This window comes from Monodelphis domestica, chromosome 6, assembly GCF_027887165.1.
Source record: "Monodelphis domestica isolate mMonDom1 chromosome 6, mMonDom1.pri, whole genome shotgun sequence".
In the NCBI taxonomy this organism is placed as follows: Eukaryota; Metazoa; Chordata; class Mammalia; order Didelphimorphia; family Didelphidae; genus Monodelphis; species Monodelphis domestica.
In genome coordinates, this window is record NC_077232.1 from 16,221,126 (window position 1) to 16,239,235 (window position 18,110).

Consider the following 18,110-nt stretch of genomic DNA (forward strand, 5'->3'; position numbering starts at 1 on the left):
AGAATTGTGTCTAAGATCAAGACAATGAATTCTGGGCTAAGAGAGCCAAGGCTAGAGTCCCCAAAGGCTTCAAGCCTAAATGTCTTCAGATTGGGCTCAAATCCCAGACTGTACTTCTGAGCTCTGGGAAGCCAGGGCAGCCAATATCTATGAAAGCTTATATAGCCTGATGGCCTCTTGTACTTTTAAATTTCTTGCTCAGGTCTGACAACCCACACTACATTGACAGGCCAGGATCCTGAGTTAGAGTCCTGATGAATGTCTGAGAATTTTTCTAGCCATAAATTCTGACTTGCACAAAGGAAGGAGCTTGGAAGAATGAATATCTGGGGATGATTAGATAGTAGAAAGGAAACTTGGTTTGGACTCCTATGCCCTAGACATTAATCTTATCTCTCTTATTCCCTATGTATTTCCCATAGGCAAATAACTTCTGATTTCTAGATCTCAGCCTCCTTCTAACTATATATATAATGTAAGTTTCTAAAATTTAATATATGTAGACTACAATAAAGGCATGACCTGATCAAATGCCCTCCTGTCTTCTCTCCTATTGTGACAAGGAAATCACTTTAAAAGACTGATATATATTAATTTAAAGTTGCCAAGGAATTCAGCTATGTAATTCCTAAATGAAAACTCAAGTCAGCAGTCAACCTTTTATGGAGTTTTTAATTACAAACAGGAGGAAGAAAGGTATTAGAGAGAGAGAGAGAGAGAGAGAGAGAGAGAGAGAAAGGGGAGAGAAGGGAATAGGGCTTAAATACCCCCTCTGTTTAGGCTGGGCCAAAAGGCCCAAGCCCTTAGATAGCTGAGGCAAAGAAAAGAGATCAGTCCCTATCACTCACATGACCAAAATGGAGAAACAGTCTCAAGGGCCTCCATCTCCAGCCTCCTTCAGAGCAAAACTTCTCAGAGCACCACCTCTCAGAGCAAAACCTCTCGAACTCCCCTAGTCCTCAGACCCCGCTATCTTTAAGGAAACCATCTAAGTCCCCTCCCCTCAGTTCTCACATCTACCAATCACTCTCCATGTCTTCCCTGTGCCAATGGTGGCTCTAGCTTAACCCAGGACCGCCCAGAGGTCTGCCCCTTTGCACATGTCTGTTGAAGGTCATATTCTCAAATAATTAAATCTTGATCCTTGCTGCAGCCCTTCCTAAATCCTTTTACTCTGAGTAGGGTAGAGATTGTAGTTTCAAGACCTGGTTCCGTCATTCCAAGTATCTTTATTGTATCAATTCTAAAATCAACCATGACTCAAAGAACTTCCTGTTCTATGCTTAAGCATAGATCAAAACCCTTTCCATTGTTTAGCACAAGGTTTCTGTCCTATAGTAGTCTTAGGTAGGGAGGAGAAGGATCCTCCCATGCCAAGGGGGTTCACATTCCAATAGAGTTCTTACTATCAGTAGGAAATTTTTTCCAAGTATGAAACTTTCCAATGGTGAAATTTCCAACATTCATAAGTCTAAGAAATTTCAAGGTTTACACTATACTACCACTAAAATCATACCCTGTTTCTTTTAGATGGGTAAAGCTCATGAAGGTCCACTAGTACATTTCTGGAACTGAAAGTTGTACAGCTAACTGCCTTATTTTCTAAATAGAGAAGAAAAGTGTCCCTGACATGCACATATTTAGAAGTTTGAACCAGGGGATAGAATGCTGACTTTGGCATCAGAAGGCCCAAGTCTGAACTTTGGCCCTGAAATTGGACTCTCACTCACTAGGAGTGAGTAATTTACTCTCTCAATCTTTGGCTCTTCATCTGTAAAGTAAGAAGGATCAATCAGATGATCTTTGCGATTCTTTCCAGCTCAAAATCTCTACTCCCACTCAACAAAATCCAGGAAGCATCACTTTGTTTTATTGTTTCTTCGAAAAATAGTCAGTAATGGAAAAGAGCCCTCCCTGGGAACAGGGAAGCCTGTGCTCTCTATGAAACTGTCATGATGACTTCCTGGCAATGCACTTGTGTCAGCAATTGGACTTTGAAGCATTGTCCCTCTTCTGCAGGCCTCAACAGCTGGATTTTCACCCTCCAAATCATAGAAAATGGGACTAACAAGTGAATCCACTCAACTTTGGCAACTCCTTTCCCTTGGATGGAGATACTTGAATGGAAAAGGGAATAAGTGAGTGAATCTTCATCTCATTCTTTTCCTTCTAGCTGATCCAGATGCCTATAACATTATATACCCACAAGGGCCTATATAGCAAAGACATATACAAGATACTACATGCCAACCCATCCTATCTCCTCTTTTCATTTATGCTCAAGCTGATAATCAAATCAGTGTGAAAAGAACTCTTCAATCTATAGTCCCACAGATCTGCTTCCAAACTCCTTGATTGCTAAAACCAAAGACTCTTCCTCTTCCATCACTTGCCTATAGGTCTTACATCCTTTAGGACAACTAGGAATGTCTCTTTCCTGGTCTATAGACCTTTCCTGGACCTAGAACCAAGAATGAGAACCACCCAGGGTGCTTATCTGTCCAAATTAACCAGTTCTTCCTGCATTTCCTGTACTTCTAGTCTGCCTCCTCACTCTCTGCCTAGTCAATGGATCATGTGCTAAATAGGAGATCTTCCTTGGGGTTCCACTCTGTCCTGTCTGCCTACTTCCCTCTGACACATTTCCATTCCCCCTGAAGTTTCTGTGCCTTAAAGGATAGGCTGATGATCACTACATCAAGCAGAGTTTCTGAACATGGTGAACTGTTTCATTTTCAGCATAGGAAATCACCAAAAATACCTCTTTTTTCTTTGCAAAAATATCTTCTGTTGTTTTTTAAACTTGAATTCAATAGTTATTTGTTACTGCCTGGTTCCTTTCATTTTTAACATTCTATATCCCATTCCAGATTCTAGGTCCTTTTCAAATCAAAATTTTGATTTTCATTGAGAAGTATTTCCTTTAATTTATTAGGATTCTCACTCAGAATCTGATATGAAGAGGATATCTGAAACCACTTCCTCTTCCACAATGGCTCTATCATTTAATCTCAAACTCCAAGTCTCTTGCAAGCATTTAACACATGTTCCATGAAGAAGACATCATTGTTTTCTAGCTGATGTCAAGAAAATGGGCCCTTCATTGAGGGATATTTCACCTACTGTGATCTTGGAAGATCTTGACCTAGAGGTTAGCAATAAAAGTTATTATTCACATTCTATGTGCCTCAACTTTTCCATGATATTCTTCGGTGACTCAATTATTACTGCCTTAAGGGGAAGGTCTACATGGTTTGTAGCAGATGAGATCTGAAACTTATCATTGTGGCAGTGAAATGCAGAACTGTGGTGTTTGGGAGTTTCCTTTGGTTTAGTAGGTCCAGTGTATGACAGATCACAGTAAGTTAAGCATTCCTCAAGAGGGTTGATGAGGAAAAGCCACAGCTTCATTCAATTTCTTCACCAATTTAATTTCATAAACATTCATTACATTTCTACTCTGTAGAAAGCACCACGGTCAATACAGAGAATACAAAAATGAAAAGGGACAGTTACTGTCTCCAAGGTTCTTACAATCTCAGAGAGGTAAATAAGGCATGTATATGAATCACTATGTTACATTTTATGATATGATCAAATACATATTTTAAACAGAAGAGTTAAAGGGGTTCAACTAGAGAGGGAGTAGAATTAGTTTTAATTGGGGAGATTAAAGCAGATTATGAACTAGAAGTTAATTCATGGAGAGGATATCAATTGTCATATACATTATCTAGGTATGGTGAAAATTATGTCCAGTGTCAAGCAGAAGGTAAAAGGAGAAGAAACAAATATATTATTCAATTTTGAATGGCACACAGAGAAAGATAGTTCCCTAAAAAAAAGCTGGGAAGATAGGGAAATCAGACTGAGAGGATTTGAATTTTAAGTTAAGAAATATTTCAGGAGGGGGCAGCTGGGTAGCTCAGTGGATTGAGAGTCAGACCCAGAGATGGGAGGTCATGGGTTCAAATCTGACCTCAGACACTTCCCAGCTATACGACCCTGGGCAAGTCACTTGACCCGCATTGCCTAGCCCTTACCACTCTTCTGCCTTGGAACTAATACTAGTATTGATTCTAAGAGGGAAGGTTGGGGTTTTAAAAATAAATAAAATGCTTTTAATCACTTCTGATTAAAATTCTGATAGTATTCCATTACATTCCCATGTCATAATTTATTCAGCCATTCCCCCAACTGATAGTAAAAAATTGGAAAGCAATTTGGAAACAGTCCCTTTTGTTTCTAGCTCTTTGCTGCCGCAAAATAAATAAATAAATAAATAAGACTGATATATTTTTTGTGTGGGTCATTTTACTCTTTATTCTACCTCTGGTATATAAACTAGTAATGATATCACTGTGTCAAAAGCTATGTAATTGAATAACTTGGGGAGCAGAGTTCCAAACTGCTTTCCAAAATGACTAAAACAAGTCTTACATTCAGCTTTGGAAACTCCTAAATTGGGTGACTATAAAGAAAATAACTATATTAAATCCTTTCTCCCACCACCAATATATACGTTGAGGATAACAAATTATATTGGTCAAGGTAACTGCATTCTTTCATGGCTCAGAGAAAATAAATTTTAAGTACATTAACACACAGGGTGCACCATTTATTGGAAATAGTGAAAAATAAGAGCCAGGTGTTTCAACTAAATAGCTATTCCTATGTCTAAGGTATTTTACTTTGTGCAGAAGAGAAGCCTGCATGACGAGGGGGAAAATATGAATTTTCTCACCAACGGTCAGGAATGAGTAGCCAACCACCTTTTTGTGTCCATTTCTATTATAATTTCAGTTGATGAAAATGTGTCCATGATGACAGCATCATCAAGCCAGATCAATGGCAATTATCAGTCTCCAAAATTACCCATATTGGGCTGAATGTGTCTCTGATACCTTCATATCCATTATATCCATTGGTCCCTATGCATTTCCTCACTTTGTTCTGGACTTCTGGAGGGGAATGAATATGCTTTGGTTGGATCTTCCATGAAAGCAGGCAAGACCCCAGTGAAACCAAAAACATCTGTGTAGAGGGTGGAGGAAATTGTTTGTAAAGTATAGATGGTGCCTACAAGGAACTCAGAAGTCACATTATGTCGAGAGAAGGAAAATTGAGGTCACATCATTCAGTGGGGTCCCCTAGGATAAAGATTGGTTCAACTGACTGCTCTAAATGAGTATTCCTGGAGAATCCTTTGGGCTATTTGCTTAGTATCTCAGTATTGTGCTCAGGGATTGAGGCTTCCAGCCCTTCAGAATGCTGTTCAGTAGGGGCCATATCTATAACCATAGAAGAATCTGGAGGGTATAAAGTTTCCTGCAATATAAAGACAAAAAGGAAAAGAAAATTATTCACTGCCCTTATGATCACTTTCCATCTCTTCATCATCATCATCTTTTAACACGAATCAAAAAATATTTATGAAGCATATATTTGATGCCAGGCACTGTACTAGGATGTGTGCATATGATGATGGGCAAAAAATAAAAGCAAAAGCAGGCTCTGCCCTCCAGGAGCTTCACTCAAATGGAGAAAGGGGTGGGGTACCTGGGTAGCTCAGTGGATTGAGAGCCAGGCCCAGAGATGGGAAGTCCTGGGTTCAAATCTGACCTCAGATACTTCCCAGCTGTGTGACCCTGGGCAAGTCACTTGACCACCATTGCCTAGTCCTTGCCACTCTTCTGCCTTAGAATCAGAAAGTAAAGATTTTTTAAAATGGAGGAAGGGCATACATAATGAATAGGAAAATATAAGGTGCATACAAAGTTGATGGAAAGCAAGCTCAGAGAAGAAGGATATAGGAGACTTCAGGTTAGGAAGTACTCATAAAGTGGCATTAGAGTGGGGTCTTGAAATGATTAATTTCAAGGGGAAGAAGTACAGAGGGAGACTGTTCTGGGCACAGAAGAATAGCCAGTACAAATGCTTGAAGACAGGAGATGGAACATGCGGGTACAAAATCAAGTAGATTAGAATGATTACATCCTAGCATGACTGGGACAGCCAAAAGCACAAGAAGAATGGAAAGGTAAAGTGGGAACCATAGTGAATTAGAAGAGAGATTGAAGTAGAGAGAAATAAGACATAGAGACTCATTAGAAGGCTCATACAATAATCCAGGTAAGAAGTGATGAGGAACAATAATAGAAGGTGGCTCCATGAGTAGAAAGGACATGTGCATGTTTGTATATGTCACACTATATATACAAATTATATATATGCATATATCATATGATATGTTCAATATATATCACATATATTAGTTATATATGTCTCATTATATATATAAAATCATACATATATTTCACTTACATACAAAATTATCTATATATACTATGTATATACATATATAAATGTATGTGTGTGATTTATGTTAACAGCATTTAGCAACTAAATGATTATACTGGATATTTGAAAGTGAGCTCAAGAGAACACTGGAAATTGTGCACCTTGATGACTGGGAGCATCATCATCATCATCATCCTCAACATCGTCATCATCAACATCAACAGCATCAGCATCATCAACAACATCATTACCATCATCATGATCATCAACATCAATATCTAACTATCCATCTTTTCTTGGCCCAAGATAGATTTTTGCTGGGTGGCCTAATAGTATACTATACAGAGTACTGAATGAGAGCCAAAAGACCTAAACTCTAGGCTTGAGTGCCACTATGTGTCCTTTGGGGATAAAAAGAAAGCCTTCTTTTCCCTGGACTCAGTTTCCTCATTAATGTATGAGTGAAGCTTACATGGACTCTGCATTAAGTAAATCAATTAAATCAAACAATAAACCAGGTGTAAACGAGAAAAAAACTATCATAGTGGAAAACTATCTCATGTTGCATTGAAGCTAGATAATAAACAAAGCATAAAAAATAACTAAAATAATTAAACAAAATATAATTATATTCTGTCAAAAAAAGAAATGGCTAAATTTGGAGAAAGTGGTTTCAGCTGAATGATGATATTGGAAACTAAGGTACAGTGTTCAGGAGAAACTGAAAATAGAGAAAGTGCAAGCATATAATTTTAATAATTTTATTATTAATTATTATTATAGTATTATTTTAATCTATATTATTATGATAATATAAAATTATAATAATTTATATTATTAATAATATAAATAATAATTTATATTATTAATAATATAAAATTATAATTTATATTATTAATAATATAAAAATTATAATAATTTATATTATTAATAATATAAAATTATAATAATTTATATTATTAATAATATAAAATTATAATAATTTATATTATTAATAATAATGTTATTGTTATTTTGTTAAATGTTTTAATTATTTTTGTTATGTCAAAATGCCCAGTGAAATCCTTCCTTCCCTCACTAGAAATGCCATAGTTTGACAAAAGAATATATGTATATATAAAATTATGTTACTTCTTTTTATTTACATTATTTCTCTAGTGGTAGACACAGATAAGTCATTCTTCAAAAAGTATTTTTGTTGCTGTTTATAGTGTTCTCTTGGTTCTGCTCATTTCACTCTTCATATTTTCATGCTTTTCCAAATTTAATCTGCCTGTCATTTCTTACTATATAGTAGCATTCCTGCTCAATCCTATGTCATAAATTATTTTTTTTTGGGAGGGTAGAACCAAGATTTTCATTTTTACTGTTATATCAAAACTTTTTCTCTTACATCCAAATATCTTCTAGTTTATCCATTTTCTTTTGTTTTATTCTTTGTTCTTTTTGTTTGTTCTATTTATACCTATGCAATAATATCTCATTTCTAGAAGAGGTTAAATTCTTTGTTTAAGTTTGTTTATTTAATTAATTAATTTAGAATATTTTCCATGGTTACGTGATTCATGTTCTTTCCCTCCCCTCTTCCCACCCCCTCCTTTAGGTAGGCATATAATGTTGATAGAGGTGTCAAACATGAGACACACTTGTGGACCACAAAACATACTCACCTCATTGGACTCACAACAATTTATTTTACACCCCAAGATGGTGAGAGAGAGGGTAAAGCATAATTCCAGCACAGTGAGAATCATCATCAAAGACAGGAGCCCCTGTGGAAATCGATGCAGAAATCAAGCACTGAAGAAGTCAAAAAGAACTAAAAAACAGCTGGTTTTCTCATTCTGATTTGTGTCTGATTTTTCCATTGAAGCAAGCACCAATCTAGTTCCATATAGTTTGGGTTCATTTAAGGGCTGGAAGTTGATGTATTGTCCTAGTCTGACTCAGGTCCTGGCCTGACCAAGACAATTATAGTCTGATGATTCAATTAGAAGCTTCTTATCTAAGACAGGGCAGCTCAGATGCAAAGTTGAAGAGGAGCGAGCATCAGCTCCTAAGTGGTAGAGAGTGCTTCATTTTTCAATCTTTGCATGCCTTGTACCTTGTATTTTTTTTATAGGGTAGGGACAAATCTGTGATTTCAATAGCGTAGAACCACTCAAGGAAAGATCTCCATCTACTGAGAGTAGTTTCAATTTGCAGTCTTAGAAGAGAATTGCAGGAGAAATGAAGTGACTTGCTCAGAATCAATGAAAAAAAGTAGACCTTGAACTCAGCCTTCCTAACTCCAAGAATAGCTTTCTATCCATCATGCCATGCTGTCTTATGAAGAGAAGGTGTTGAATAAATGGCAAGAGTAGTGGACTTGAGGGTAGCAGAGACCAGGAATAAAAGCCAACCACTGTCACTTGCCATCGATGTGATTTTGTTTTTCTAACCCCTTGCCTTTTGACTTAGAATCAATATTGTGTATTGGTTCCAAGGCAGAAGAGCAGTAAAGGCTAGACAGTGGGGGTTAAGGGACTTGAACAGGGTCACACAGTTAGGAAGTTTCTGAGGCCAGATTTAAATCCAGGACCTCCCATCTCTAACTCTGCCTCTCAATCCACTGGGCTGCCTAGCTGCCCCTCCCCATCTCCGTAATTTCTAAGCAAGTCATTTCATTTCTCCAAGCCCCAGTTTGCTCATCTATAAAATGGCACACTGCTCAGAATATCTGTCCCTATAGAATATGCACTCACAAAAGACTTACAATTGATACAGAACTGGTCAAAGTGCACACGTTGGGAGATTCTGGTGGACAGCTTCTGACTTCCCAATTAATTAGCACAAAATTGATCAAGAGAAAAATGATTCCCACTAATGAGATTGTTGCACTGGCAATGTTCATCCCAAAACTGCTTTGTACCTAAGAATGGTCACAAGAACATTAAATACATAAATTCACGAAACATACTTATATTTTTCCAGGCAATGCTGAAACCCATCTGATTATACTTTTTGCAGATTTTGAGCTACCTTTGAGATGATGTAGTCCTAACTCTTTGATTCTGCCCAGGAAGAAACAGTCTAAGAGAGGATAAGTGACTTGTGAGAGGTCACACAGTAAGTTAGGGAGTTTGAACTCAACTCCTCTAATTCTGAATATACTCTTTTGTCAAGCCCTTATGTGCAACCAATGCAAAAGGATTTTTATTGCTTGAATCTCTGGCTTGTAGAAAAGTGTGAGAGACAAGGGAAGAGAAGTAAATTATTTTTTTAAACCCTCACTTTCCATCTTCGAATCAATACTGTGTATTGGTTCCAAGGCAGAAGAGTGGTAAGGACTAGGCAATGGGGGTCAAGTGACTTGTCCAGGGTCATACAACTGGGAAGTGTCTGAGGTCAGATTTGAACCTAGGATCTCCCATCTCTAGGCCTGGCTCTTAAATTTTAAAGAATGGCCTTCTCCCTTAAAGCTTTCTACATCAGACTATTCTGTATCTCTCAGGTGCATTGGGGCAATTTTTTAAATTAGTTATCCTTGGGGGAAGCTGGGTAGCTCAGTTGAGAGCCAGGCCTAGAGATAGGAGGTCCTAGGTTCAAATGTGACCTCAGACATGTCCCAGCTGTGTCACCCTGGGCAAGTCACTTGATCCCCATTGCCTAGTCCTTACCACTCTTCTGCCTTGAAGTCAATACATAGTATTGATCCCAAGATAGAAGGAAGGGTTTTAAAAATATAAAATAAAATAAAATAAAGTTAGTTATCCTTGTCATTTTAACAGGACAAGGTCTTTGTGTTATCTAAATAGTATATATTCATAGCATATAGAAAATTGCTTTTTATACATTAGGCAGCTGATAAATATTTGAAGCATCACCATTTAATATAATTAATCACTGGCTAATAAAGATTTTTGTAGACAATTCATGAAACTGGTTGGTAATCTACATTGGTGGAAGAATTAAAGATGTACAATGACAAAGTCATAACTAGTTGAATTATTTGGGAGAATGGGTCTGGGCTTGTGACTTCACAGATGTGGAAGTCTCCCTGATGGAAATTCCCTTTATTGCTACCAATTATCAACTCTTCTGTAACTTAAAGTCTTAAAAATTACCTGGAAGACTGAGAGGTTGACTGGTTTTCCCAAACCTACATAGCCAGTATTTTTTGGAGTCAAGCTATGAACCCAAGCTTCAACTGATTACTACCCACAACACCTGGCTCCTTCACTTGATGCTAGCTAATGGTTGAAGTCCAAGAAATTCCCATCCCTCATCCTTTGGCAAAGTCATCTCCTTCCAGGGTAAGAGTCTACAAGTATGCTTTGCTTTATCCCTGAAGTCACCTTTCAATGAACTTCCCATGTTTTCCAGGCCCACATGAGTCCTGGATGAATAAAAAAAGAGACATAGTGCCTCTCAAGTTTGCAACCTAGATGTTGTTCTCTGCCCCTCACTATCTCTCACTCTCCTGTGTGCCAATCTGTTGCCAAGGCCAACTATTTCACCTTGGCAATATCTCTCCAGGATGACTCCTTTTCTCCTCTTATACTACCACCATTCTGGTGCAAAGATTCAACTTCTCAAGACTGAACTATTGGAAATAGACTCCTGGTGATTCTACCACCATATCTCTCCCCCCACTCCAATCCATCCTTCATTCATCCACCAAAGTGATTTTCCTAAAGCTCAAGAATGACCATGTCCCTTTTTTACTCAACAAAGGGCAGTGACTCCCTTTTGTTGTGAAACTCAAATGAAAAAATCATCTGTTCAGTGTTCATAGCCCTTCCTGGCCCCCTCCTACATTTCAAGTCTTCTTATAACCCATTCCCTATCGTGTACTCTTCTCTCTAGTGACACTGGCTTCCTTGCTGGTCCATCTCCCAGGCCTGGGATGCTCTTCTTCCTCGTCTCCACTATTGGATTGTTTGACTTTTTTAAGTCTGAACTAAATCCTCATCTTCAAGAGGAAGCTTTTCCTAACTCTTGGTGCCTTCTTTTGTTCATTATTTCCTATTCATCATGAATATAGTTTGTTTATACAAACTTTGTTTGCTTTTGTTTCCCTCTCCTCAGACTGTGAACTTCTTGAGGGCAAGGATCATCTTTTCTTTCTTTTTGTATCACTATCACTCAACATAGCATCTGGCACATAGTAGGCACTTAATAAATATTTATTAACTGACTGACAAAAGTACCTTAGGAAACATGATCTTAATTGAATTTACTCTTCCTTTTGTACATTTTGTAGACATTCTGTATATTCTTATATATTTATATAATGTCTCTCCCCCCCAAAATTAGATGTCAGGTTATAGGGCATCTGGGTGACAGTGTATAGAGAGATAGGCCTGAATATGAGAGGTACTGGGTTCAAATCTAGCCTCAAACACTTGGGATTTTCTAGCCTTTACTACTCTTCTGCCTTAAAAATGAGACTGTATTGATTCTAAGACAGTAGATAAGGGTTTAAAAAAAGAATTTCAAGTCAAGAATGATTTCTCTTTCAGCTCTGTGTCCATAGTATTTAACACAGTGTCTGGCACATAGTAGGCTTGGAAGGGAGGGGGGAGACTTTCCTAGTCTAGGAATGTAGCAGCAACTCACAGTTCATTCCTACTGCCCATTGTCACAGAACTTTGGCCTCTTCCATTTCCAAACTGGCCCAGTTTGCCCCTCTTTAGGTAACCTTATAGACGCCACCTCCCAAGGCTCACCATATTGGTGCCAGTCTTAGTGTAGACACCCAATTGGCTTTAGGCCTACTGCACCTTAGAATTCTTGAGCTCAAGTAAACCAGCATAAGCCACTATGCCCCAGAGTCACATTAAATTGAAACCTATTAAGTGATCCATCTTCATATAGAATAAAAAAGATTACGCCCTTTCCAGGTCCTCAGAGAGAAAGCTGGAATGTCATCACTTACCAAATTCTTTGTGGGTTTTTCTTCGGCTACAATAGAAAGGGATCCTGAAATGATGAACTGTTCATAAAATAAGAGACACCATAAAGAAATGTTAAGCTTCAACCATATTCTTTCTTCTTCTCAATGTGCCTTAAAAAGTTTTCAGCTCGTAGGCAAGATGCTGACCTAGATACCCCTCTTCTCTTCTTCTCTTCTCCTCTTCAATGTGCTTGAGATGGCAAGCAACAAAAGCTGGATTTAAATCCTATTTCTGAGAGTTACTGGTAGTATAAACCTGAGAAATACATTTAAACTCTTGGAAACTCAGTTTCTCTATCCAAAAAATGGAGATAATCATAAGCACATCAATCGCAGGCTTGTTGTGAGGCTCAGATTGCTAATGTTTGCCATCTGAATGGAGAATGTTAAAGCACTCTGTATATCTAAGCTATTCTTATTCTTATTGTCACTATTAGTTCATCCTAGATTTCTCACCCATTATGATTTTTCCCCAATTTCTTTTTAGAAGACCTCCACAAAGGATATGTCCCAATGGTTGGAAGTCTTCCTGAAGTCCTTTTGACATTTCATAGATACTGACGAAATCCTCATGCTGTTATGCATACTTTTACTCTAAGACCAGCCCATCTCCTTTATGCCAAAATGCATCTATTGGGATGCAGTTTATTTTTTTATGCTAAAATGCATCTATTGGGATGAAGTTTATTTTTTATGCTAAAATGCATCTATTGGGATGAAGTTTATTTTTTTATGCTAAAATGCATCTATTGGGATGAAGTTTATTTTTTATGCTAAAATGAATCTATTGGGATGCAGTTTATTTTTTTATGCTAAAATGAATCTATTGGGATGCAGTTTATTTTTTTTCTAAACTAAAATAGTATTGGAGTAAGGACGAGACTTATAGGGCATCAAATCTGTTGTGCTTTCATAAAAGGGAGAAATCAAGGCCCAGAAAGGGGAAATCACTGGCTTAAAGATAAACTAGATGATATAGTAAATAGAATATCATACCCAGAGTCAGGAACATCTGAATTTGAATCTAGTCTCATTCACTATCTGTGTGAATCTGGACAAATAACTTAATATCCCTCAGTCTCAATTTCCTCAAGTTTAAAAGAGGAATAATAATAATAAAGCATTTACCTCCCCAAACCAAGAAAAAAGCAAATCCTTAAAGCACTATTTAATTTCTACTATTATTATTTATAATTATCTTAGCTACAATTATTATTACTAATAAATGCTAGGCTAACTTATCATTTTGTATGAATAAGAATAGCTAGTATTTAGAGAGTGCTTTAGGTTTTACAAAGTACTTTACAAGTAATTTCATTTTATCCCCCAATGACCCTAGAAGTATTATTATTGGTAAATATAAGTATATAAATATTAGCAAATATAAGTATAAAGTAATAGAGAGAAACTGATAAAATGTGACTTGGGTTCAGGGACTCTTGACTCCAGTCCCAGAATTCTTTGCATCGCACCACTTTATAAGTTAATCAGCCTTCCTCAGCATTTTTTAAAATTGTCACCCTTGTTCAGTCACCACAGAAACCATATATTTCCTGTAAAGTCTCTATAGTGTAAAGGTAATCATTGCTAAAGTTAACTCCCAAATTGTGAGAGGCCACAGAAAAGTTCAGCAGTCTTGCCTAATGGAACTGAGTGCTTTGTAAAACTCAAAATTGTAATTTAGTGTGAATTTTAATTAATAGGAGTATGTATTCATTCAACAAGCAATCGCTCCATTCCAGGTGTTGTGCCATGGACTCGTGATATGAATATAACCTGTTACAGTGTCTATCTTCAAGGAACTCAGATTCTACTCAAGGATAAATCAACATGAACAGAGAAAAACGAAATACAAAATGGGGGTCATTAGGAATACTCACTGATGCAGCTCCCCAAACAGGGTAGCCCGTGTAGAATATCATGAAAAAGACATTTCTGGGGAATTGTGAAACATATTGTAATGAGCCTAAAAATATCCCGATGGCAAGGATCAGAGCCCCATTCAGGATCTGGAGAGCCTGTAAGGAGCAGAAAGACAACACAAAGAGGATGCATTATGGTTCTTTGGGATTTTTTTGAACTTGAGAAGAAGATGGTTAAAATTAGGGAACCACAATAAATTACACAAGATTTCCTCTTCCTCTCCGTTCTCCCAGCTGTACAAGGAAATTAATCTGACCACATCCTGCATAGCATACCCTTAGCTGCAATTCTATAATTCTATAAATGTGTATATATAAATATAAATATATATAATGTGCATGTGTTGTGGGTATACAGTTATATAAATTATAATACTGACACCATATGTACACATTCTCATTCTCAAATGAGTCTAGAAATGGAGGATATCTGGAAGAGAACAATTCAGAATAAGTCAATGTACCATTACAATGTGTCAGGTGAGGAATTCAAAATAAAGGAAAATGTTCATAAGACCTAGAAAAAGGGGAAACCTTGGAAATCATCTAAGATAACGGCTTCATTTGACAAATGAGAAAGAGAGGCTGGGAAGGAAGAAGTTAGGATTCAAACCCAGGTCTTCGGACACTAAAGTTTTTGCTTATACCATACATTTATAGATTCTTTTTCTCTTGATCAGGGCTTCCTAACCTGAAGTTTGTGAATTTGTTTTACCTTTATATATATATATGTGTGTGTATGTATGTATGTATGTATGTATAGATAGATAGATAGATAGATAGATAGATAGATAGATGTAGATATATATAGAGATATATAGATATATACATATTTGACTCATAGCCTTTTAAATCCTATTCATTTTATTTTATGCAATTAAAAATGTCATTCTGAACAGAGGCATATAGGTCTCTCCAGATTGCCAAAGAAATCCAGGAAACAAAGAAGATTAGAAAACCTTGCTATAGGTTATGTGAGCAGTCTGCCTTTTTTCCCCTTGCTAAGTCCAAAGCACACATCATCATCACTGTGCAAAGAGCCACAAAAATGGAATATCAAAGTTGGTCTAGTTCATGTCCACAGCCCTATGTGTGAACTCTTTATTCTCTTTTAACTGTCACTGAAAGCAAAAGCTGACATACCCCAAAGACCTTTTGCTTTCCCATGAGCACCTTCATAGATTCATCCAAAGGGTTATAGGAGGATCTAGCTGCCACACCTTTTCCCAACTGCATAATGTGAGTGTTGTTGATTGAGGTGGCCACACATTGTGGGCTCTCTCCAATCTGCTGCGCCATTGGCTGGAAGATAAAATGTAAGTATATCTATTATTTATAAATTATATATTATAAATTATTTAATTATAAATTATTTATAAATATATACATTCATACACATCTCTCTCCAATAGGAGCATAGTCATTTCAGCTGAATCTATTTATTCAATTGAACCAATTCTTCTCAGGTAGAGAGCTAAGCACCAGAGAAGGTCATCCATTGGCCAATCTATCTTGAATCCTGAAATGTTCTTCTATAAGAAAATGGCTATACTCTGGAGTAGTTATTTTCTTTTTCTTAATGAATTGAGTAAACCATTTGTTTAAATGAAGAAAATTAGAGATGGGCGGTCCTGGGTTTAAATCTGGGCTCAGACACTTCCCAGCTGTGTGACCCTGGGCAAGTCACTTGACCACCATTGTCTAGCCCTTACCACTCTTCTGCCTTGGAGCCAATACACAGTATTGACTCCAAGACAGAAGGTAAGAGTTTAAAATAAATTAAATTAAATTAAATTAAATTAAATTAAATTAAATTAAATTAAATTAAATGAATGAATGGATGAATGAATAAATAAATAAATGGAGAAAATTGCACTGTGTCTATGTCTCTCCCTCTCTTCCTTCTTCTCTCTCATCTTCTCTTTCATATAGATGTGTATGAATGCATATATTTATAAATAATAGTTATATTTACATTCACATATTTATACATATACACACATATATGCATACACATATGTATACACATGAAAAGGACTATAATTATCAAAAGCCACACATATGTAATATACACACAATTTTTCCACCACTGAATTAAAATACATATATATATGTATTGTAATAGTTATATTCCAGCTGTGTGACCCTGGGCAAGTCACTTGACCCCCATTGCCTAGCCCTTACTGCTCTTCTGCCTCGAAACCAATACATAGTATTGGTTCCAAGACAGAAGGTAAGTGTTTATTTTTTTAAAATAGTTATATTAAACTTGCATTGAAAATGTATTAGCATAATATTAGATGGTGTTGGATAATGTAATAGTCAATACTTAAACTAGTATTGGTAATGGGTAAATCTAAATCTAGTATATTGAATTGGTATGAATAAAATTGATCCGTGTTGATATTGAGTATATAATTATATAGATATGGATATAGGAAAAAGATCTTTTGAAAGGTGATCTTCTTTGCTGAGAAATTAGTTCTTCATCAAGCCAAAGCAGCTGCATTACAATTTTCGTCAACGTGGGGTATAGAGCAATGAAGAATACCTCGTCATACTATTGGAGACAGATTAAGAGGTCATCTCTACCACTGGCAAAATCCATAGCCCATCATCTCAAAGAGGGTCTTATTTAATAATGAGAATTTCTCATTTCATAATGAGAAAACAGGAATGGGTTTATTTTTCAACAAGCTAAAAATGGACCGCTCAAGCCCTTCACTGGTTGCCAAGACAACAAAAATTTCTTAAGGAAGTTATTGATGCATTAGATTGTTCTTCTGGAAAAAGACAAAGACAAGAATTCCGCAAGCTAAGCACACACAAATAGGCTCAGTTCTGTATTGATGGAGAAAGTGCCCACACTTATGAAATTTCAAAGCATAGACTCTCAAGTTCAACTTCCTCATTTTATAAATTGGGAAATTGAGGCCCCCAAAACTTTAAATAACTTGAACAGGTTCAAACAAGAAAAATATGAAGTAAGATTTGAACCAACACCCCTTCCTGACTAAACAAAGCCCAACACTTTGGTACAAATATATTTTTATAAAGTTAAGCACAGTGCCTGGTAGTATAGGTGCTATAGGAATGTCTCTCAATGATATGTGAGTAGATGTGCCTGTATGCTGTGGGGTAAATTTGTTAAGTTTTAAACATTTATATTATTAAAGCTTCTTGGATTTGGTGCTGAAGGGAACCTTGGAGGCCATTTAATCCAATCCACTTATTTTACAGATGAGGAAATTATATTTCAGAGAAGTTAAGTGACTTGTCCCAAACCCCACAGGTAGAGAGCATCAGGACCAGGATTAGAATCCAGATCCTCTCACTGAAAGTCCAGCACTCTTTTTGCTATTCTATACCACCTCCCTGACTATATTTACGATGTTTCTGTTTAGAGTGTATACATTTTTCAATATCAAAGATGCTAGGAGCATTCTACCAATAGAAAGTTTCTTAGAGGCAGACAGACAGGCAGATACCAAGGAAGAAGGATTTATGGGAGCTACCTGGAGATGATCTTGGCAGACTTCAGACTTGTTCCACCTTTATGTCTTCTGGGGGGGTCTCTGTTTATGGAGATGGAGAAAAACTGTCACTGAAGAGTGACTGCCTCATGCAAAACATTTCCTCTTCATCTTCTTGAAAGGCTTACCCAATACTGGATTTGGGCAATAAAGATGCTGTGTCCTCAAACTTTTCTGATTTGTGTGTTTTTTACCCAACTCATTATGCAGGAAGTGGCGTGAAAAAATTATGAAACTAAGGGCAAATACATTTCACTTTAGGCTTGAAGGGTCAGCTCTGGAGCTAACTGGGTCAAAGTTACACTTGACAATTCTTGTCTTGGCTTTTGTTCTTTACGCTAGTAGTTAACTAGAACTTCTTCCAAAAACAAGTGATTAGTATCTTGGAGGTAGGAGGGATTATTGATATATTGAATT

General features: G+C 36.8%; 1 protein-coding gene across 1 annotated transcript; it reads right to left on the reverse strand.

Annotated features, from left to right (window-relative positions):
• Positions 1 to 4,586: 4,586 nt before the first annotated feature.
• LOC103094062 (membrane-spanning 4-domains subfamily A member 3-like) lies at positions 4,587 to 17,824 on the reverse strand. Its single transcript, XM_007497556.3, has 7 exons — positions 17,676 to 17,824; positions 15,304 to 15,462; positions 14,119 to 14,256; positions 12,221 to 12,277; positions 9,056 to 9,211; positions 7,971 to 8,072; positions 4,587 to 5,328 (listed from the first exon to the last, which is right to left on the reverse strand). Exons 2-7 carry the CDS (start codon positions 15,457 to 15,459, stop codon positions 5,212 to 5,214), a joined length of 726 nt encoding a protein of 241 aa, XP_007497618.1. The 5' UTR covers positions 15,460 to 15,462; positions 17,676 to 17,824; the 3' UTR covers positions 4,587 to 5,211.
• Between the last annotated feature and the right edge of the window lie 286 nt (positions 17,825 to 18,110).

Bases quoted from the DNA above. Each gene is read 5' to 3' on its own strand.
- LOC103094062 (XM_007497556.3), bottom strand. From the start codon at position 15,459: ATGGCGCAGCAGATTGGAGAGAGCCCACAATGTGTGGCCACCTCAATC. The intron at 9,212-12,220 runs GTAAGTGATGAC...GACCATTCTTAG, and splicing joins AAAAACCCACAAAGAATTTG to GTACAAAGCAGTTTTGGGAT. The intron at 5,329-7,970 runs GTGAGTATGTTT...TTTATATTGCAG, and splicing joins ATTGTTGTGAGTCCAATGAG to GAAACTTTATACCCTCCAGA.